At 47.7% G+C, this 23,231-nt stretch overlaps 1 protein-coding gene across 2 annotated transcripts in view; it reads left to right on the top strand.

The window, feature by feature from the left end:
- Nucleotides 1-794: 794 nt before the first annotated feature.
- flvcr2a (FLVCR choline and putative heme transporter 2a) overlaps nucleotides 795-23,231 on the top strand; it is a 118,505-nt gene continuing 96,068 nt past the window's right edge. The window contains exon 1 of one of the 2 annotated variants that reach the window (XM_080202124.1): nucleotides 795-1,549. In XM_080202124.1, the coding sequence (XP_080058250.1) occupies nucleotides 1,022-1,549 (528 nt within the window). In that variant the 5' untranslated portion in view covers nucleotides 795-1,021. The remainder of the gene's footprint in view (nucleotides 1,550-23,231) is intronic. The other variant, XM_080202123.1, reaches the window with a different exon arrangement.

Here is a 23,231-nt window from a genome sequence, read left to right as displayed (position 1 = left end):
GGTGAGTGTTTATTCAGTGTTGGGGTTCTGGGGTGAGTGTTTATTCTGTGTTGGGGTTTAGGGGGTGAATATAAGCAAGTGATTGTATGCCACCCAGTTGCACAGTACACATTCACGCTGAAGAATAAAGCTTTTTACCAAGTTACAGAAACTCTATTCTGTGGCAAGTTCAGGATTCTGTTTGGAAGGATTCGAACATGGAGCGCTGGGATTGATTCGGGATTGCAATAATACTTTCCAGGACTTGGGAGTCAAAATGTAATTTGGAAGAGGGAGTCGGTTGCGTATTTTCTGAGAATGTTGATGATTTGAAAGGGAGGGTGACCAGCGAGGGAAGTAAATTTGTTAATAAGGTCAGGGAGCACTGAGACTCGGCACCCTCTGACTGGGGAAAGAATGTGGTTACTTTTCAGGACTTGTCTCTGACTCAGTTCATGTTGTTTTTCCTTCCCCACACAAACTGTTTCCTAATTTACCGCCGTTTTCCTCAGCAAAGAAGCGACTGCACAAACACAAACACCGCACCTCTGAAAGCTTTGGAAGGCAATATCCTAAATTAACCCTTCAGGTTACAAGTTGACATTTTTGTCCAGCCCTATTTGCCACGTATACCTCTGATAGATACAAACCTCTGTGTTTGTCATGTCAGAGGGAGTTATTCACCGAATTTTTTGTCTGATTGACTTGAGGGCGGAGGTACTGTTCTCTTGTTGCAATGTGATGTCTTTGAGGTGTTTGATCTGGGCTTTGGCATCTAGTGTATCCCAGAAGGGGCAGTGTCAGGAGGCGGAGCGGGAGGAGCCTGTATAGTAGGCAGATTGGGGAGGGTTTTGGAGAGAGGGACTGAGGATATATCAGGCTACACACACAGCCCAGTCTGAGACACTGCCGCCGCTCACTGCTCTCCTGCCTCGCCCAGTATTGCAGTCGAGGTGAAGTGTTAGTACTTGGGGGTGTTTGAAGGAGAGAAGGTGAGGATTGAGAGTACTAGGAGCTTCGCTCCGGCCACTCCCTGTTGATTATGTTGAAGTTTGAGAAGGATAGGAGCCCTCCCGTCTCCGGCTACCTGGACGATATGAAGAACTGCAACAACCAGAAGCCGAATCTCAACACCAAACTCTACAAGAGAAGATGGATAATTGTCTTTCTGTTCAGTTCCTACTCTCTGTGCAATGCTTTCCAGTGGATTCAGTATGGGATCATCAATAACATTATTATGAAGTATTATAATGTCGCTTCCTTCACAATAGACTGGCTCTCCATGATCTATTTTGTTGCCTACATTCCCATCATTTTCCCGGTTACCTGGCTCCTGGATAAGAAAGGCCTCCGGGTTATTGCGCTCTGCGGCTGCGGCCTCAACTGCTGCGGTGCCTGGATCAAAATCGCCAGCGTCCGGCCAGATCTCTTCGCCGTCACCTTCTTCGGCCAGGCGGTGTGTGGGATCGCCCAGGTCTTCATCCTGGGAATGCCGTCCCGGATCGCCTCCGTGTGGTTCGGGGCACACGAAGTCTCCACCGCCTGCTCCATCGCCGTCTTTGGAAACCAGGTAAGTGTGCTTCAGAAAGCTAGCACCGACAGGACGGCCCGAACGGCCTGCCCCGGCATTCTGTGACCACAGTAAGAAGTTTCAAAGCACCAGGTTAAAGTCCAAGGTTTATTTGGTAGCAAAAACCACTAGCTTTCGGAGCGCTTCTCCCTCATCCGGTGAGTTGCTGGACTTTAACCTGGTGTTGTGAGACTTATTATTGTTTACCCCAGTCCAATGCCAGCATCTCCACATCATTGTGTGGACAAATAATCAATTCCTGAAAGAGAGAAAACATCTTTTGGACATAGGAAAACCCTGAAGATATTGTTGAGCTGTGTGGATGATGGACCCATTAAATGTTTCTTAGAGTTTTTCTTGTCTTGACCAGTGGGTGATCCTAATCCAATTGGCAGATATTTGGGAGCAGGAGTCGGGAAATTGCGCTGATTCACAGTTTGGACTTTAGGATATGCTTCATTGGATTGATGTTAGACTGTTAGAGAACAACTAGTTAGCCCTGGTAAAGAAAACACACTGAATGAGCCATTCCTCATCTCACAGCTTTAATCTTCACATCAGCACTTGAAAAAATCTTCACAAATTGTTTGGGGTGGTTCTGAATTGTTTATAGACATTTCCTCCACAGCTGGGAAATGTGTGAAAAGTCAAGGAGGAGAAAATGTTTCTCATCCGGTATTATTCAACTCCACCATACTTTTGCCCTCCATATGGTCAACACTCTTCATGAGATAACTCTGTTATTAGCTTTGACAAAGGGTCATCTGGACTCAAAACATCAGCTCTTTTCTCTGCTGACAGATGCTGCCAGACCTGCTGAGTTTTTCCAGCATTTTCTTTCTTGGTTTCACTCTTCATGAGGTGTGTGTTATTGCTGATTGAAGTTCATTCTAGCATGAGTTGAACATTGGAATGAGCAATAAATCCAGTCTTGTCAGCGTCCCTCCCATGTCTAGACAGCAAGTTATCAGAAAAGTTACATTTCACCAATTCCTGTATTGTTACTTTTCTCCAGCTATTGTGGTTTATTTTTGAATAATTTAAGTTGAGCATTTTAAGAGTTATTTGTTTTGGTCGATTGGTGGCCATCTGAATCACAAAATTAGCATTAAACCTCATAAGATCTGGTGGCACGGTATTTAGCACTGCTGCTTCACCATGCCAGGGACACGGGTTCGATTCCTGGCTTGGGTCACTGTCTGTGCGGAGTGTGCATGTTCTCCCCGTGGATTTCCTCTGGGTGCTCCAGTTTCCTCTCACAGTCTGAAAGGTGTACTGGTTCGCTGCATTGACCTGAACAGGCACCAGACTGGTGACTAGGGAAATTTCATAGTAACTTCATTACAGTGTTACTTGTGACTAACAAATAAACTTTAAAATAGATTGATATTCCAATATACCGTTGGGGGTCAAAGATTAGAGGGCAGGTAGGAAAGTGGGGTTGAGGCCGCACCCAGATCAACCAAATCGTAATGGAAAGGTGGAGCAGACTCAGAAAGGCTGAAAGGCCTATTCCAACTTCTAAGTACCTACTGAAACTCTGAACAAAAATCTAGTGATTGCAGACTTAAAAAATGTCATTTCAGCCAGATTTCTCAACTTTTACTAAGAATAATAGGATAAAAGACAGGAGGAAGCTCTCAACATTGACTCTTTCAAAGAAGTGAACCCTCTTCCCCTGCCGTTCCCCACAGCCCAGGAAATATTTATAATTCAGAGATTTATCCAAATCTCTTTTGAAAACTACAATTGCTTCAGCTTCTCACTGTCACCCTCAGCTGCTCACTGTCACCCTCAGCTTCTCACTGTCACCCTCAGCCGTTCACTGTCACCCTCAGGCTCTTCACTGTCACCCTCAGGCTCTTCACTGTCACCCTCAGCTGCTCACTGTCACCCTGAACTACTCACTGTCACCCTCAGCCGCTCACTGTCACCCTCAGCCGTTCACCGTCACCCTCAGTTTCTCACTGTCACCCTGAACTACTCACTGTCACCCTCAGGCTCTCACTGTCACCCTCAGCCGCTCACTGTCACCCTCAGTTTCTCACTGTCACCCTGAACTACTCACTGTCACCCTCAGGCTCTCACTGTCACCCTCAGGCTCTCACTGTCACCCTCAGTTTCTCACTGTCACCCTGAACTACTCACTGTCACCCTCAGGCTCTCACTGTCACCCTCAGGCTCTCACTGTCACCCTCAGCCGCTCACCGTCACCCTCAGCCGTTCACCGTCACCCTCAGTTTCTCACTGTCACCCTGAACTACTCACTGTCACCCTCAGGCTCTCACTGTCACCCTCAGCCGCTCACTGTCACCCTCAGTTTCTCACTGTCACCCTGAACTACTCACTGTCACCCTCAGGTTCTCACTGTCACCCTCAGGCTCTCACTGTCACCCTCAGCCGTTCACTGTCATCCTCAATTTCCTGCCCCTTTGCTAATTTTATATTCACTCATGAACTTTAATTTTGCAAATATATCTTACTTCATCAAAGACTTTTTGCAAGATCCGTGTCCATATTCCCTGCACTGCCCCCATTGTTTAATCAAAGAACAATAGAAAATTCCAGCACAGGAACAGACCCGTCAGCCCCTCCAAGCCTGCACCCACCATTCTGCCCAACTTAACTAAAACCCCCTACCCTTCCGGGGACCATATCCCTCTATTCCCATCCTATTCATGTATTTGTCCAGTCATTATCGTATCTGCTCCCATTACTTCCCCTGGTAGCGAGTTCCAGGAGCCCACTATTCTCTGTGTAAAAAAATCTGCCTCGTACATTTCCTTTAAACCTTGCCCCTTGCACCTTAAACCTTTGCCCCCTAGTAATTGACACTTCCACCCTGGGAAAAAGCTTCTGACAATGTACTCTCTCCATGCCTCTCATAATCTTGTAGTGCATGTGTGTGTGCGTGCGTGTGTGCGCGTGTGTGTGTGTGCGCGTGGTGCGTGTGTGTGTGTGTGCGCCCGTATCTGTGTGCCCGTGTGCGTGCATGCGCATGTGTGTGCACGCACACGTGCTTACGTGTGTCTGCATGCGTGCCTTATGTGTGTGCGCACATGTGCTTGCATGTGCGCACGTGTGTGCTTGTGTGTGTGCACATGTGCACTTTTGTGTATGTGCACGTGTGTGTGCGCATGCGTGTGCGTGCTTGCATGTGTGCGTGCGTGTGTGTGCATGCGTGTGTATATGTGCCCATATGTGTGTGCCCATGTGTGTGCGCGCGCACGTGCTTGCATGTGCCCATGCATGTGATTGCGTGTGCGTGCATACATGCTTGCGTGTGTGTGTGCACGTGCATGTGTGTGTGCACGTGCTTACATGTGTGTGCATACGTGCATGTGTGTGTGCGTGCATGTGTGTGCGCCCGTGCGTGTGTGCACACGTGTGAGTGTGTGTGCGCATGTTTGTGTCTGTGTGCGCGCGTGCGCGTGTGTGTGTGTGTGTTGGGGGGGGTGGTGGTGGGGAAGAAGGAGAGAAGCTGATTAAATATATCTGTGGAGGGCCAAGGAAGGGATGAAGGACTTCACTAAGTTTTCTGTCGCTGGGAAACATGGAGAGCTTGGTGAAACCTACATGAGTACATAAAATAAGAACATTTTTACAAAGTACTTTAAAATGCTCATTTTTGGATTTACTCAGTGTAGACTGTGTGGACTTTAATTACATATTGGATGTTACTATGCTGCTTAGTGTTTAGAGTCATGCCAATTTTCAGGAGTTTTTTAACTATATTCTTTCATGGGATGTGGGCACCATTGACAAGGCCAGCAGCTTTTGCCCATCTTGAATTGTCCTTGAGAAGGTGGTGGTGAGTTAAAATTGGATCACGTTGGGAAATAGTTTGTGATACACTGCCAAACGTTTGATTCCCTTCACATGTACATATTCCAGCAGGGTCATGTTCTGTTGTTAGGGAGGAAATCTCCTGCACTACATGCACTAACTGCACTGAATGCTATGTGCTGCTCCACAATCCCGATAACAATAATAAAAGATAAACAAAGGGAAAACTCATATTTCTAGTCACTTGAAGTCTTATAATTCCACTGATTTGAAGTGACCTGGAAGCATTTGCATTCACAACAGATGATAAAGAGTGTTATAATGAAATTACTTCCTGTTTAAAATGTTTCTGTCTTGGCCTACTCTCATTCTTGTTCGTATCTCAGGAGGATGGGAAGGTTGTGGTTAGAGCCTCCAGAGTTTCAAACCTTACTTCCCTCAATAACCTAAAATCCAGCCCATCTGAACCAGATAAAGTTTCTCCTTTCAAAACTACCAGCTGTTTAAATGACTTTGTATTTATTCTATTTCATTTCAATTGCTTTACCCTGATCCTTCACTGTTACATTGGCAGCACCCTCATTGTTGAAGACAGATACAAAATATTCTGTTTATTCTTTAGCCTTGTCATCTGCACCACAGGAACATCTCCTTTTCCACCTGAAATAAAAATGTTTCATTGTGGCACGGTGACACAGTGGTTAGCACTGCTAGCTCACAGCACCAGGGACCTGGGCCAGCACAGTGGCACAGTGGTTAGCACTGCTAGCTCACAGTGCCAGTGACCTGGGGTGGCACGGTGGCACAGTGGTTAGCACTGCTAGCTTACAGCATCTGGGACCTGGGGTGGCGCAGTGGTTAGTACTGCTGGCTCACAGCACCAGGGACCTAGGTTCAGTTCCAGCCTTGCTTCCCTTCATCTGTCACTCAGCCCAAATGCAGAATTTGGGCTTCCTCACCCCCACCAATCGCTCCAGAGGCCCCGTCCCATCAGGCCCCATCAATGTCCATCCCTAGGCATTGCACTTTGCCCCTTGGGCAGTGCCAGAGGGCCCAAGCTGTCATTGTTAAGGTGGCAATGCCTGGGGGCACCACCCCTGGCATCTGACCCCATGGTGAGCCCCAACTGCCCTCCGTTCACTCCAGCAAGGTTGGGCCACCAGTTCCCCCAAGTGGGGAGCTATAGTAAACCCTTTTGGAGTGAACCATTCCTGGTTGGAGCAGGTTCAGACTGTTCAGTCCCAGGCCCGTTAATGAGATCTAAATTACATTTACATGAGGATTTGAATAGACTATACAGCTCTGCACTGATTCCTGGCGTGGAGCTGACAGTGCCGGATATTCAGCTGTGGAACCGTGTGGAGGCCGTAGCGCCCAACTGGGAGCTTGTGAAACGGCCTCCAGTCGAGTCTCCTCGCCCACTGTGCGACAAAAACAGCACAGCGGGATGGGAGAACTGCCCCCAATGTATTTTGTTCTAAATTTGCTTTCAGTAATTTTCAGTTATTTGCTGTCTTCTTGTTTCTACAGTATTTGAACTAGAATTTCTTCAGCAAACCCATTTAATCACCAATGTTTAAGTTTGCCCTATTGCTTTTTATTTGCATGCCGGCTGCTCTAACCTTGCATGGAATCTTGCAGAAACAGAGAAAGGCGTTAGGGCTCAATGTGCCTCTGCCAGGTCTGTAGAGATAGTTTATTTCCTTTCTTTCAAAATGCCTCATTAGTTTGAACATGTTTATCAAATGTCCCCTTAACGTTCTCTCCACTATGGAGAACAATCCCAGCCTCTCTCATTTGCTAAAACCTCTCTGTATTTACTGTGCTAACCCCCACCAGGTCCACTGATTGATCTCTCTGTGCAGCTCGTTGAGTATGAGTTCTCCTGGTAACAGGCAGTGGCCTGCCCAGATAGAACTCATTACCTGAGTCTATATAAGGCAGGCCCAGGACGGGGCCTGCTGAACCATAATAATAGTTTTACTTTGCATTCTGTAATAAACTATGTTCCTTTCCAGTCAGGCTTCCTGACTCATTACATTGGCGATGAGCAACAAGAAAAGTTTCGGACAGCCTTGCCTTTCAATGAACTCGGTAAGACAGTGACGGGGAGATATTGAAAATGTTGCTGTTTGGAAAATTGGAACCTTATGATGCAGGTGTGGAGGATTGGCCCCAAGCTGCTGAAAGAATGAAATATTTCTTCATGACAAATGGAATAGAAGGGGGTGACTGGCAAAAAGTCATCTTTTGGGGCCCTGGTGGCTGGTGGGGCCCCAACTTTCAACATCATAAAAAATTTAACCTACCCAGCAACCCCGGATTGAAAGTCTTTCGACAAATAGGTAGAGATGGTATCAGGCCACTGTGTCCTTAAGCTGTCTGTTATATTGCAATGCTTAAGGTTTGACATAGCAACAAGTCTCCCTGGGGAATCAGTCACTGAATTCTTGATGAGACTGTGGACATTGGGGGAATACTGTGAGCACAGGCCAGCACAAACAGAAATGTTAAGGGATCACTTAGTATGTGGAATTATTAATATTGTGAGCCAAAAGAAGTTACTAACTGAACCAACTCTGCACCTCAAGAAAGCCATAGAACTGGCTCTTACCCAGAAAAACACAGACGAAGGGGCCCAGGAGCTTCAGAGGTCTCTAGATGGTCCCTCAGCCTTGGACAACCTCCATACTGCAGAACCAAGACCCCAGGAGATAACGTTCATATCTCCCATCTGTTTCCAAGGAAGGGCAATTGGATGAGAAGGCAGCAAAATTCCAGATTCTTCCACATTACAGTGAGGAGAAAGCATGGTAGCACAGTGGGCGGCACGGTAGCACAGTGTTTAGCACTGCTGCTTCACAGCTCCAGGGTCCTGGGTTCGATTTCCGGCCCAGGTCACTGTCTGTGTGGAGTTTGTACATTCTCCTCGTGTCTGCGTGGGGTTCCTCCGGGTACTCCGGTTTCCTCCCACAGTCCAAAGATGTGCAGGTTAGGTTGATTGGCTATGCTAAAAAAATTGCCCATTAGTGTCCAGGGATATGTAGGTTAGGGATTAGTGGGTATAATATGTAGGGATATGGGGATAGGGCCTGGGTGGGGTTGTGTTTGGTGCAGACTCGATGGGCCGAAGGGCCTCTTTCTGCACTGTAGGGTTCTATGATTCTATGATTCACATCCGTGCTGGACCCAGTCATAAGGTTCACCCTAAACAAGGCTGCCGAAACAGGCAAAACGCAGACCGCCCAGGCCGAAGGGCAAAACTACCTCAGGACAGGGCTTTGCAAATAAATCAACTCCAGAATGCAGCAATATTGCATCGCTGCACCCAAAGTGTCTCCAATCCAGATTAAACTCCAGGTAAATGGCTACCCACTAGACATGGAGGTCGATACAGGGGCAGCTGTATCTATTATTGCGAAGCAAACCTTTAGATAACTTCAGTTGGGCATCTTGCCTTTAAACATGCTGGACACCAAGGCTAGATTGGCCACATATAGTGGGGAGCCGTTACCATTATAACCACAGTTATACACAGGCAACAGACACTCCAATTCCCCCTAATAGTCACAAATTTTCCAAATTAGACATGAGCTATACCTACCTCCAACCACAGCTTGAGGCATCATCCAGGAAATATGTCACCATAAATACTCACATGGACTGGGTGAGTAAACTCGCTTGCCCTTTGGAGTGTTTTCAGCTTGCACCACTTTTCACAGGCTGATGGAGAACATCCTTCAAGAGATGCTCAGAATGACAGTCTATCTGGATGATGATTTAATCTCGGGCTATTGCATAGGAACATTTGGAGAGTTTGGAGGAGATCTTACGGCCTTTTTCTGATGCTGACGTCTGATTAAAAGGGCAAAAATGTGCGTTCTGGGCTAACAAGGTAACGTACCATGGGTATAGAGTCGACAAGGATTGGATGCACCCTGTCAAAGAGAAGGTGAAGGCCATAGAAATGGCTCTGACTCCAAGGAACACAATGCAGTTGAAGTCTTTTGTAAGCCTCATAAATTGCAGTGGGAAATTTGTGCCAAACTTGGCGACTCTGCTGACCCCCAGCCACAGACAGTTAAAGAAATCAGAAATGGTTGTGGCAAATGCCACAAGAGAGAACCTTTGCAAACATCAAACAACAATTGCTGTCAACAAATATACTAGCCCTTTATGACCCCCTGAAACCACTCATTGTAGCCTGTGTTCCTCCCCCCTGCTTTATTGCACCATTAGGATGATAGGACAGAACATCCAGTTGCATCTTCTTCACGAACCTGGTGGATGCAGAGAGGAAGTGTGCTCAGATCAGAAAAGAACGTTTGGCCATGGTGTTCGCAGTGACAAATTTGCACCTGTAGATCTATGGTTGGCATTTCACCACAGTAACCAATCACAATCCTCAGTTTGGCCTCGTCAAAGAAAACAAGGTAATTTTTGCCATCTCATCAACCTGGATAGAAAACTGGGGCACTGCTATTAAATGCCTGTGAATATACCTTAAAAAATCATCCAGACAGACATATAGTCATTGTGGATGCTTTGAACCACCTGCTACTACCCACCAGCCTACGTTTTCCTCCAAAGATGGAAGAGGTCATCATGACGTTGAACTTCATGGGCACTCTGCCAGTATCCACCAAACAGGACCCTATGTTGGCAAAACTATGCCATGTTAGCCTAACTGATAGACCACAAGGGCATTTTAAGGAGAATTTGAAACCTTATCTCTTTAAATATCAGGAGTTGAGTGTAAAAGATGGCATCATCTTGTTTGAAGCCTGGGTGACTGTACCACATTCAAGCCAGTAAGCAATACTTCAAGAATTGCACACTGGCCACCCAGAAATTTCTAAGATGAAAATGCCTAGCATACATAATGATAGTGAAAACCTGGGAAAATGGGACAAAACTTGCCAGGAAGAGCAGAAGGCCTGACCAGCAGCCTTGTTGTACTGTTGGGAATGGCCGGGGAGACATTAAGTGTGGGTTCATGAAGACTGCGCAAGGCAGTTTATGGGCTCCATGTTTTTAATCCTTATTGACGCCATTCAGAATGGAATGATGTGCACTGAATGGCCTCTACTACCTGTACACTACCATTTAGAAACTTTATCAATCCCTCAGAATGCATGACATACCCGAGATTCTCATAGGAGACAACGGGGTCCCATTTATCGGTGGGGAGATTCAGACCTTCATGTGTACAAGCAGAGTAAGGCACATTCGCACAACACCCTACCACTCGTCCTGAAACGGCCTGACTGAGCGGATGGTCCAGACATTCAAAAGTGGCATGAAGAAACAAACCATGGTTCCTTGGAAACAAAGCTTGCACGTTTCCTTTTTAGGACTATACTGTGTATGACGACGGGAATAACTCTAGCCGAGCTATGAATGGGCCAGTGCTCTCTGACCAGGCTTAGCCTGACATTCCAAAATTTGGCCAGAAACTTTGAATTAAAACAAGAAGCCCAAAAAAGGGACCATGCCGCCCAGAGACCAGATTGAGTCTCCAAACTGAGAGATACCGTCCACATGAGGATCTCCAAACTGAGAGATACCGTCCACATGAGGATCTCCAAACTGAGAGATACCGTCCACATGAGGATCTCCAAACTGAGAGATACCGTCCACATGAGGATCTCCAAACTGAGAGATACCGTCCACATGAGGGTCTTCAGCAGTGGCTCTCTGCAGATTCTGGGAGTTACTCTCGAAAAAAGTAGGACTGGTGTCGGGTAAGGTACAAACCAGGGAGAAGATTTTCAAAAACAAATCGATCAATCCATCCCAGGCAACTCTCCTGAGGCAAAGGGTTCTATGGATGTGCCAGCGTCGGCATCCTTCACACCAGCCTGTGGATGGGACATTCTGCCCACTGAAACCTCAAAAGCCAGCTCTCAGGACACTGAAGATTCTGGCTCACATACAGAGACAGAAGCAGCGGAAAGGCAGACGTCGCCACCAAAGACCAGCCCCCTGTTGTGGCTTTTTCACATTCTTCATAGAAGAGAGGTTCACTAACCCGTTACACGCCACCTCCCCCCCCCCCCCCCCCCCCCCCCCCCCCAAACCAGACCCTACAACCCTACAAGTACTGGACCATGGAAAAAAAAAACAGAAAAAGCCCCATTGTCATGGCAGCGAGGGGGAACCCTTGGACTCGGGGGGGAGGGGGGTGCTGTGATAACCCCCATATGACCATGGGGAATCACTAATTGATCTCCCTTTGGAAATCTTAGAGTGTGACTTCCTCTCACAGTAGACATTGGCCTGCCCAACCGGAACTCATTACCTGAGCCTTTTATAAGGCAGGACCAGGACTGAGCCTGCTGAACAGTAGTCCCATGAGGGTTTTACTTTGCATTCTATAATAAACCATGTTCCTTTCCAGTCAAGCTTCCTGAATTATTACACCAACCTAAAACTGGGTGCAGTAAATGTTTTCAGATCGATTAGTTATCAAGCACAATTAGAATGTCTTTGGCTTATGGAAATAATTTCCATCAAATACAAAGTTAGGAAGACACAAAATAAGAGCAGGAGTAGGCTATTTGGCCCTTCAAACCCGCTCCATCATTAATTGAGATCATGGTTGATCTGATTGTGGCTTCAACTCCACATTCCTGCCTGCTCCCCAATAACCTCTGACTCCGTAATCAGTCAAGAATCTCTCTGTATCTCTACCTTAAAAATATTCACTGACCCTGCCTCCACCTCTCTCTGGGAAAGAGTTCCAAAGGCTCACATCCTGAGAGAAATAATTTCTCCTCATCTTCATCTTAAATGGGAGATACTTTATTTTTAAACTGTGTCCCTGAGTTCTAGTATCTCCCAAAAGGGGAAACATTCTGTCAGCATCCACCCTATCAAGTCCCTTCAGAATTTTATGTTTCAATGAGATCACCTCTCATTCTTTTAAACTCCAATGGATACAGGTCCAATCTGTCCAACCTTTCCTCAGAAGATTCCCAAAAACCTGTCAGCTGGAACTCTGAAACCTTTTTATTCTGATCATCCAAAGTTGTGCTGGTGATATCCTACATCAAGCACAACTCATTCCTGCCCTTGTTGACCATTTTTGACATCTCTAATTTTACATTTCTACCCTTACTGTTCAATTCTTCCATGACCTTGCTGCTCTCAACTGCAGTAACCTTTCAGAGTTTAACAACCTCTGATCTCTGATTCTCTATCTCAGTGACCTCCAGAGGAAACCACTGTCTGACCCTCTGATTCCTGCCTCACGTATTATTTGATTGCTCCATCTAACTGTTTTTAGAAAATACCTGGTCATCTTCTGTTACATGGGTTTTATATATGTGTTATATGTTGTGTATGCTCCATGGGTGTTATGTGTACATTATGTACATGTTATGTGTTTTGTATGTTACATGGGTGCTAATGTATTAAAATCATGGGAAAATAAAGATGAAAAAAATCTTCCCATAATTGTCAGCTAAATGAACAGGTAAGAAGGGGCATGTGCAGAACATAAATAAGTGATAGCCTGGCATTTAAACTAAGCTAGGATAGTAGAAGAAAGACAGCAGCAGGGTGACCTCGAACCAGTGCATACAAACAAACAGGACGATGGCAATGATCGGGACTTGGCCAAGAATGCAGCACCACCAGGGGTGTCGTGTTACTGGAACAGTCAGATCGGGTGGTTAAAGGGCCAAAATTAGATGTAAGTCAGAGTTAAAATAAAGTGGTTGAACTCAAAGCATTTGCAGCAATAAGAAGCTAAAGGTCATTAAATTAATCTAAATGATAGGGTTAAAACTTTTAAAAAGTTCACATTTTTTGCCAGATTTTATTATCAAAAACCAAAAGAAGATCCTGGAAGAGGTTAACTGAAAAGGCCAGAGCTGTATTTAGATTTGGATCAGTGTAAAAACTCCAGAAACTGCCCTGAATTAGCCTGATTTTTTTAAAAATGCAAGTAGAGAGTTTTACGCGTGAGAAATGCTGTAAGATCAAGAGAAAAGTCCAATCTGCCAGTTATTATTGTTTTAGCTGTACAACTCTCTACAACTGCTCATTTGGACAGTTACAGAACACAAAACTCTGCACACACAAAGTCAATACTGCTCCTACTGTCTGTCCTTGAAGAGTTGTGAATATTGTTGCATCTCATTTATGTTGCTGATTTAAGTACATTTAGAATAAACAAAGAACAAAGCACAGTGCGGTAAGAAGTCTCACAACACCAGGGCAAAGTCCAACAGGTTTATTTGGAATCACGAGTTTTTGGAGCGCTCAGAACACTCGTGATTCCAAATAAACCTGTTGGACTTTAACCTGGTGTTGTGAGACTTCTGATCGTGCCCACCCCAGTCCAACGCTGGCATCTCCATATCAAAGTACAGTACAGCACAGGAACAGGTCCTTTGGCCCTCCAAGCCTGCACCAACACATGACAGTTTTCTAAAGACCTTTTGCCTCTGCATGGTCCATATCCCTCTATTCGCTGCTTATTCATGTATCTGTTAAGATGCCTCTTAAACATTGCTATTGTATCTGCTTCTACCATCTCCTCTGTCAGTGCATTCCAGGCACTTACCACCTTTTGTGTAAAAAAACCTGCCTCTCATATCTCCTTTAAACTTCCCCCTTTTACTTTAAACCTATGTACCTGAGTAATTGATATTTCTACTCTGGGAAAAAGATTCCAATTATCCATTTTATCCATGCCTGTCATAATCTTACATAGAACATAGAACACTACAGCACAAACAAGCCCTTCGGCCCACAAGTTGCGCCGATCATATCCATACCTACCAGGACATAGAACTATCTATAACTCCCAATCCCATTAAATCCCAATTACTCATCCAGAAGTCTTTTAAAAGACCCCAGCGAGTTCGCCTCTACCACCACCGACGGCAGCCAATTCCACTCACTCACCACCCTCTGAGTGACAAACTTACCCCAACATCTCCTCTGTACTTGCTCCCCAGCACCTTAGACCTGTGATCCCTCATAGCGACTATCTCAGCCCTGGGAAATAGCCTCCAAGAATCCACCCTATCTATACCTCTCAACATTTTAAAAACCTCTATCAGGTCACCTCTCGACCTTCGTCTCTCCAGGGAGAAGAGTCCCAGCTCCCTCAACCTATCTTCATAAGGCATGCCTCCCAATCCAGGCAACATCCTTGTAAATCTCCTCTGCACCCTCTCAATAGCTTCCACATCCTTCTTGTAATGAGGCAACCAGAACTGCGCACAGTACTCCAAGTGGGGTCTGACAAGGGTCTTATAAAGTTGCAGCATTATATTGTAGACTTCTATCAGGTTGCCCCTCAGTCTCCGACGTTGACATGAAAATAAACCAAGTTTCTCTAATCTCATCTCATAGCTAATACCCTTCAGACCAGGCAGCCCCTGGTAAACCTTTTCTGTACCCTCCCCAAAGCCTCCACATCCTTTTGGTAGTGTAGCAACCAGAACTGTACACAATATCTCAAATTTGACCTAACTAAAGTTCTATAGAACTGCAATATGACTTGCCAATTTCTTTACACTATGCCCTGACTGATGAAGGCAAGCATGCCATATTTCTTTCTGACCGCCTTATCCATTTGCGTGGCCACTTTCAAGGAACTGTGGACCTGTATGCCCAGATCCCTCTGTATGTTAATGCTGCTAAGGGCTCAGCCATTTACTCTATACTTCCCTCCTGCATTAAATCTCCCAAGATGCATGACCTCCCATTTAGAACATAGAACAGTACAGCACAGTACAGGCCCTTCAGCCCTCAATGTTGTGCCGAGCTATGTCCAATCCCAAGATTAAGCTATCCCCTCCCTATAATTCTGGTGTGCTCCATGTGCCTATCAAATAACTGCTTGAAAGTTCCTAAAGTGTCCGACTCCACTATCACAGCAGGCAGTCCATTCCACACCCCAACCACTCTCTGAGTGAAGAATCTACCTCAGACATCCCTCCTATATGTCCCATTATGAACCTTATAGTTATGCCCCCTAGTAACAGCTACATCCACCCGAGGAAATAGTCTCTGCACGTCCCCTCTATCATTCCCTCTCATTATCTTATAAATCTCTATTAAGTCGCCTCTCATCCTCCTCCACTCTAAAGAGAAAAGCCCCAGCTCCCTCAACCTTTCCTCATAAGGCCTACCCTCCAAACCAGGCAGCATCCTGGTAAATCTCCTCTGCACTCTCTCCAATGCTTCCACATCCTTCTTATAATGAGGCGACCAGAACTGAACAGAATATTCCAAATGTGGTCTCACCAAGGTCCGGTATAGTTGCAGCATAACCCCACGGCTCTTAAACTCCCTGTTAATAAACCCTAATGCACTATAAGCCTTCTTCACAGCTCTATCCACTTGAGTGGCAACCTTCAGAGATCTGTGGATATGAACCCCAAGATCTCTCTGTTCCTCCACATTCCTCAGAACCCTGCTGTTGACCTTGTAATCTGCATTCAAGTTTGTCCTACCAAAATGAATCACCTCACACCGGACATTGGTGAGACCACGTTTGGAATATTGTGTTCAGTTCTGGTCACCTCACTATAAGAAGGATGTGGAAGCATTGGAGAGAGTGCAGAGGAGATTTACCAGGATGCTGCCTGGTTTGGAGGGTAGGTCTTATGAGGAAAGGTTGAGGGAGCTGGGGCTTTTCTCTTTAGAGCGGAGGAGGATGAGAGGCGACTTAATAGAGGTTTATAAGATGATGAGGAGGATAGATAGAGTGGACATTCAGAGACTATTTCCTCGGGTGGATGTAGCTGTTACTAGGGGGCATAACTATAAGGTTCATAATGGGAGATATAGGAGGGATGTCTGAGGTAGGTTCTTTACTCAGAGAGGAGAGTGGTTGGAGTGTGGAACGGACTGCTGTGACAGTGGAGTTGGACACTTTAGGAACTTTCAAGCAGTTATTGGATAGGCACATGGAGCAAACCAGAATGATAGGGTGTGGGATAGCTTGATCTTGATTTTGGACAAAACTCAGCACAACATCGAGGGCCAAAGGGCCTGTACTGTAGGGAGGGAGTTCCACGAGTTTGACCTAGTGACAGTGAATGAATGGTGATATATTTTCAAGTCAGGATGGTAAGTGGCTTGGAGGGGAACCTCCAGATGGTGGTGTTCCCAAGTATCTGTTGCCCTTGGCTTTCTAAATGGCCGATGTCACAAGTTTGGAAGGTGTGTCAAAGGAGCTCTGGTGAGTTCCTGCAGCGCAAGTATATTTGACTTGATTTATTACCGTCACATGTATTGGGATATAGTGAAAACTACTGTCTTTTGCACACTACACAGACAAAACATCCCATTCATAGACTATATAAGGAAGAAAGAAAGGAGTGCAGAAAGGAGTGTTACAGTCATAGCTGGGGTGTAGAGAAAGATCAACTTAATGCGAGGTAAGTCCATTCAAAAGTCTGATGGCAGCAGGGAAGAAGCTGTTTTTGAATCAGTTGGTACATGATCTCAAATTTTTATATCTTTTTCCCAATGGAAGAAGGTGGAACAGAGAATGTCCGGGGTGCATGGGGTACTTAATTATACTTGCTGCTTTTCTGAGACAGCGGGAAGTGTGGACAGAATCGATGGATTGGAGGCTGGTTTGTGTGATACACTGGGTTGTGTCCACAACTCTTTGTAGTTCCTTGCGGTCTTGGACAGAGCAGGAGACATACTAAGCAGTGATACATCAGGAAAGAATGCTTTCTATGGTGCATCTGTAAAAGTTGGTGAGAGTCGTACTGGAATTTCCTTAGTTTTCTGAGAAAGCGGAGGCGTAGGTGAGATTTCTTAACTATAGCGTCAGTTTGGTGGCACCAGGACAGATCTAGATACCTCGAAACATGAAGCTGTTGTCTATTTCCACTTCATTACCATTGCTATCGCAGTTATCACTGTTCATCAGTGGTGGAGGGAGTGAATGTTTAAGATTGTGGATGGGATGCCAAACAAGCAAACTGCTTTGTCCTGGATAATGTAGAATCTCTTGAGTGTTATTGGAGCTGCAACCATCCAGGCAAGTGGAAAGTATTCCATCATAGTTCTGACTTGTACCTTGTTGGTCTGGACAGGTTTTGAGAAGTCAGAAGGTGAATTAGTCATCGCAGGATTCCTAGCCTTTCATCTGCTGTAGTAGCCACTGTATTTATATAAGAACATAAGAAATAGGAGCAGGAGTAGGCCATCTAGCCCTTCGAGCCTGCCCCACCATTCAATAAGATCATGGCTGATCTGTCGTGTCTCAGTTCCACATTCCCGCCCTCTCCCCATAACCCTTAATCTCCTCGCTTATCAAAAACCCATCAACCTGTGTCTTAAAAATATTGAGCGAGGCAGCCTCCACCACTTCAACGGGCAGAGAATTCCAGAGATTCACCACCCTTTGAGTGAAGAAGTTCCTCCTCAACTCCGTTCTAAACCGCGCCCCCTTTATCTTGAGGCTGTGCCCCCTAGTCCTACTGCCCTTTCTGAGCGGGTTGAGTCCAGTTCAGTTTCTGGTCAGTGGTAATCCCCACAATGTTGATACTAGGGGCGTTAATGATGGAAATGTCATTGAATGCCAAGGAGCAATGGTTAGATCCTTTCTTGTTGGAGATGACACTTGTGTGGTGTGAATGTTACTTGCCACTTGTCAGCCCAAGCCTGGATATTGTCCACGTCTTGCTGCTTTTAGACGTGGACTGGTTCAGTATCTGAGAAGGACCCATTGCCTTTGCAGCATCCAGTGTCTTCAGCTGTTTCTTGATATGATATGGAATGAATCGAATTGGCTGGAGATTGGCAGCTGTGATGCTGGGGACCACAGGAGGAGAACGAGATGGATTATTCATTTGGCACATCTGGCTGAGGATTGCTGCAAATGCTTCAGCCTTATCTTTTGCATTGACATCCTGGGCTCCTCCATCATTGCGGATGGGGAGATTTGTGGAGTTTCTTCCCTCCTCCAGTGAGTTGTTTAATTGTCACCACAATTTACAGCAGGATGAAACAGGACTGTAGAGCTTAAATTTGATTTGTTGGTTGTAGAATTGCTTAGCTCTGTTTATTACTGGCTACTTTTGCTGTTTGTCACTCAAGTCCTGTATTGTAGCTTCAACAGGGTGACACCTCATTTTTAAATATGCCTGGTGTTGCTCTTGGCATATCCTCCTGCACTCTTCATTGAACCTGGACTGATTCCTCAGATTGATGCTAATGAGAGTGAGGGGTATGCCAGGCTATGAGGTTGCAGGTTTAGTCATGTACAATTCTGCTGCTGCTGATGGTCCACCACAGAGTCTGGGAATGGCATCCCCACAGTCCTTGTCACAGTGAAACAGTCTGGGAATGGTGTCCCCGCAGTCACTGTCACAGTGAAACAGTCTGGGAATGGTGTCCCCACAGTCACTGTCACAGTGAAACAGTCTGGGAATGGTGTCCCCGCAGTCACTGTCACAGTGAAACAGTCTGGGAATGGCGTCCCCGCAGTCACTGTCACAGTGAAACAGTCTGGGAATGGTGTCCCCGCAGTCACTGTCACAGTGAAACAGTCTGGGAATGGTGTCCCCGCAGTCACTGTCACAGTGAAACAGTCTGGGAATGGCGTCCCCGCAGTCACTGTCACAGTGAAACAGTCTGGGAATGGTGTCCCCACAGTCACTGTCACAGTGAAACAGTCTGGGAATGGTGTCCCCACAGTCACTGTCACAGTGAAACAGTCTGGGAATGGTGTCCCCACAGTCACTGTCACAGTGAAACAGTCTGGGAATGGTGTCCCCACAGTCACTGTCACAGTGAAACAGTCTGGGAATGGTGTCCCCACAGTCACTGTCACAGTGAAACAGTCTGGGAATGGTGTCCCCGCAGTCACTGTCACAGTGAAACAGTCTGGGAATGGCGTCCCCGCAGGCAGCGTCACAGTGAAACAGTCTGGGAATGGCGTCCCTGCAGTCACTGTCACAGTGAAACAGTCTGGGAATGGTGTCCCCGCAGGCAGCGTCACAGTGAAACAGTCTGGGAATGGTGTCCCCACAGTCACTGTCACAGTGAAACAGTCTGGGAATGGTGTCCCCACAGTCACTGTCACAGTGAAACAGTCTGGGAATGGCGTCCCTGCAGTCACTGTCACAGTGAAACAGTCTGGGAATGGTGTCCCCGCAGTCACTGTCACAGTGAAACAGTCTGGGAATGGCGTCCCTGCAGTCACTGTCACAGTGAAACAGTCTGGGAATGGTGTCCCCACAGTCACTGTCACAGTGAAACAGTCTGGGAATGGTGTCCCCGCAGTCACTGTCACAGTGAAACAGTCTGGGAATGGCGTCCCTGCAGTCACTGTCACAGTGAAACAGTCTGGGAATGGCGTCCCTGCAGGCAGCGTCACAGTGAAACAGTCTGGGAATGGCGTCCCTGCAGTCACTGTCACAGTGAAACAGTCTGGGAATGGTGTCCCCACAGTCACTGTCACAGTGAAACAGTCTGGGAATGGTGTCCCCGCAGGCAGCGTCACAGTGAAACAGTCTGGGAATGGTGTCCCCGCAGGCAGCGTCACAGTGAAACAGTCTGGGAATGGCGTCCCTGCAGTCACTGTCACAGTGAAACAGTCTGGGAATGGCGTCCCTGCAGTCACTGTCACAGTGAAACAGTCTGGGAATGGTGTCCCCGCAGTCACTGTCACAGTGAAACAGTCTGGGAATGGTGTCCCCGCAGTCACTGTCACAGTGAAACAGTCTGGGAATGGCGTCCCTGCAGTCACTGTCACAGTGAAACAGTCTGGGAATGGTGTCCCCACAGTCACTGTCACAGTGAAACAGTCTGGGAATGGTGTCCCTGCAGGCAGCGTCACAGTGAAACAGTCTGGGAATGGTGTCCCCGCAGTCACTGTCACAGTGAAACAGTCTGGGAATGGTGTCCCTGCAGGCAGCGTCACAGTGAAACAGTCTGGGAATGGTGTCCCCGCAGTCACTGTCACAGTGAAACAGTCTGGGAATGGCGTCCCTGCAGTCACTGTCACAGTGAAACAGTCTGGGAATGGTGTCCCCGCAGGCAGCGTCACAGTGAAACAGTCTGGGAATGGTGTCCCCACAGTCACTGTCACAGTGAAACAGTCTGGGAATGGTGTCCCCACAGTCACTGTCACAGTGAAACAGTCTGGGAATGGTGTCCCCACAGTCACTGTCACAGTGAAACAGTCTGGGAATGGTGTCCCCACAGTCACTGTCACAGTGAAACAGTCTGGGAATGGTGTCCCCACAGTCACTGTCACAGTGAAACAGTCTGGGAATGGTGTCCCCGCAGTCACTGTCACAGTGAAACAGTCTGGGAATGGTGTCCCCGCAGGCAGCGTCACAGTGAAACAGTCTGGGAATGGTGTCCCTGCAGTCACTGTCACAGTGAAACAGTCTGGGAATGGTGTCCCCGCAGTCACTGTCACAGTGAAACAGTCTGGGAATGGCGTCCCCGCAGTCACTGTCACAGTGAAACAGTCTGGGAATGGCGTCCCTGCAGTCACTGTCACAGTGAAACAGTCTGGGAATGGCGTCCCTGCAGTCACTGTCACAGTGAAACAGTCTGGGAATGGCGTCCCTGCAGTCACTGTCACAGTGAAACAGTCTGGGAATGGTGTCCCCGCAGTCACTGTCACAGTGAAACAGTCTGGGAATGGTGTCCCCGCAGTCACTGTCACAGTGAAACAGTCTGGGAATGGCGTCCCTGCAGCCACTGTCACAGTGAAACAGTCTGGGAATGGTGTCCCCGCAGTCACTGTCACAGTGAAACAGTCTGGGAATGGCGTCCCCGCAGTCACTGTCACAGTGAAACAGTCTGGGAATGGCGTCCCCGCAGTCACTGTCACAGTGAAACAGTCTGGGAATGGCGTCCCTGCAGCCACTGTCACAGTGAAACAGTCTGGGAATGGTGTCCCCGCAGTCACTGTCACAGTGAAACAGTCTGGGAATGGTGTCCCCGCAGGCAGCGTCACAGTGAAACAGTCTGGGAATGGCGTCCCTGCAGGCAGCGTCACAGTGAAACAGTCTGGGAATGGCGTCCCCGCAGTCACTGTCACAGTGAAACAGTCTGGGAATGGTGTCCCCGCAGGCAGCGTCACAGTGAAACAGTCTGGGAATGGCGTCCCCGCAGTCACTGTCACAGTGAAACAGTCTGGGAATGGTGTCCCCACAGTCACTGTCACAGTGAAACAGTCTGGGAATGGCGTCCCTGCAGTCACTGTCACAGTGAAACAGTCTGGGAATGGCGTCCCTGCAGTCACTGTCACAGTGAAACAGTCTGGGAATGGCGTCCCTGCAGTCACTGTCACAGTGAAACAGTCTGGGAATGGTGTCCCCGCAGTCACTGTCACAGTGAAACAGTCTGGGAATGGCGTCCCCGCAGTCACTGTCACAGTGAAACAGTCTGGGAATGGCGTCCCTGCAGCCACTGTCACAGTGAAACAGTCTGGGAATGGTGTCCCCGCAGTCACTGTCACAGTGAAACAGTCTGGGAATGGCGTCCCCGCAGTCACTGTCACAGTGAAACAGTCTGGGAATGGCGTCCCCGCAGTCACTGTCACAGTGAAACAGTCTGGGAATGGCGTCCCTGCAGCCACTGTCACAGTGAAACAGTCTGGGAATGGTGTCCCCGCAGTCACTGTCACAGTGAAACAGTCTGGGAATGGTGTCCCCGCAGGCAGCGTCACAGTGAAACAGTCTGGGAATGGTGTCCCTGCAGTCACTGTCACAGTGAAACAGTCTGGGAATGGTGTCCCCGCAGGCAGCGTCACAGTGAAACAGTCTGGGAATGGTGTCCCTGCAGTCACTGTCACAGTGAAACAGTCTGGGAATGGTGTCCCCGCAGTCACTGTCACAGTGAAACAGTCTGGGAATGGCGTCCCCGCAGTCACTGTCACAGTGAAACAGTCTGGGAATGGCGTCCCTGCAGTCACTGTCACAGTGAAACAGTCTGGGAATGGCGTCCCTGCAGTCACTGTCACAGTGAAACAGTCTGGGAATGGCGTCCCTGCAGTCACTGTCACAGTGAAACAGTCTGGGAATGGTGTCCCCGCAGTCACTGTCACAGTGAAACAGTCTGGGAATGGTGTCCCCGCAGTCACTGTCACAGTGAAACAGTCTGGGAATGGCGTCCCTGCAGCCACTGTCACAGTGAAACAGTCTGGGAATGGTGTCCCCGCAGTCACTGTCACAGTGAAACAGTCTGGGAATGGCGTCCCCGCAGTCACTGTCACAGTGAAACAGTCTGGGAATGGCGTCCCCGCAGTCACTGTCACAGTGAAACAGTCTGGGAATGGCGTCCCTGCAGCCACTGTCACAGTGAAACAGTCTGGGAATGGTGTCCCCGCAGTCACTGTCACAGTGAAACAGTCTGGGAATGGTGTCCCTGCAGGCAGCGTCACAGTGAAACAGTCTGGGAATGGCGTCCCTGCAGGCAGCGTCACAGTGAAACAGTCTGGGAATGGCGTCCCTGCAGGCAGCGTCACAGTGAAACAGTCTGGGAATGGCGTCCCCGCAGTCACTGTCACAGTGAAACAGTCTGGGAATGGTGTCCCCGCAGGCAGCGTCACAGTGAAACAGTCTGGGAATGGCGTCCCTGCAGGCAGCGTCACAGTGAAACAGTCTGGGAATGGCGTCCCCGCAGTCACTGTCACAGTGAAACAGTCTGGGAATGGTGTCCCCGCAGGCAGCGTCACAGTGAAACAGTCTGGGAATGGCGTCCCCGCAGTCACTGTCACAGTGAAACAGTCTGGGAATGGTGTCCCCACAGTCACTGTCACAGTGAAACAGTCTGGGAATGGCGTCCCTGCAGTCACTGTCACAGTGAAACAGTCTGGGAATGGCGTCCCTGCAGTCACTGTCACAGTGAAACAGTCTGGGAATGGCGTCCCTGCAGTCACTGTCACAGT

The sequence above is a fragment of the Carcharhinus amblyrhynchos genome, chromosome 14 (assembly GCF_965287045.1).
Source record: "Carcharhinus amblyrhynchos chromosome 14, sCarAmb.v2.hapA, whole genome shotgun sequence".
NCBI lineage: Eukaryota > Metazoa > Chordata > Chondrichthyes > Carcharhiniformes > Carcharhinidae > Carcharhinus > Carcharhinus amblyrhynchos.
Note: the sequence above shows the minus strand (reverse complement) of the source record. Positions and strands in the feature narration are given on the sequence as shown.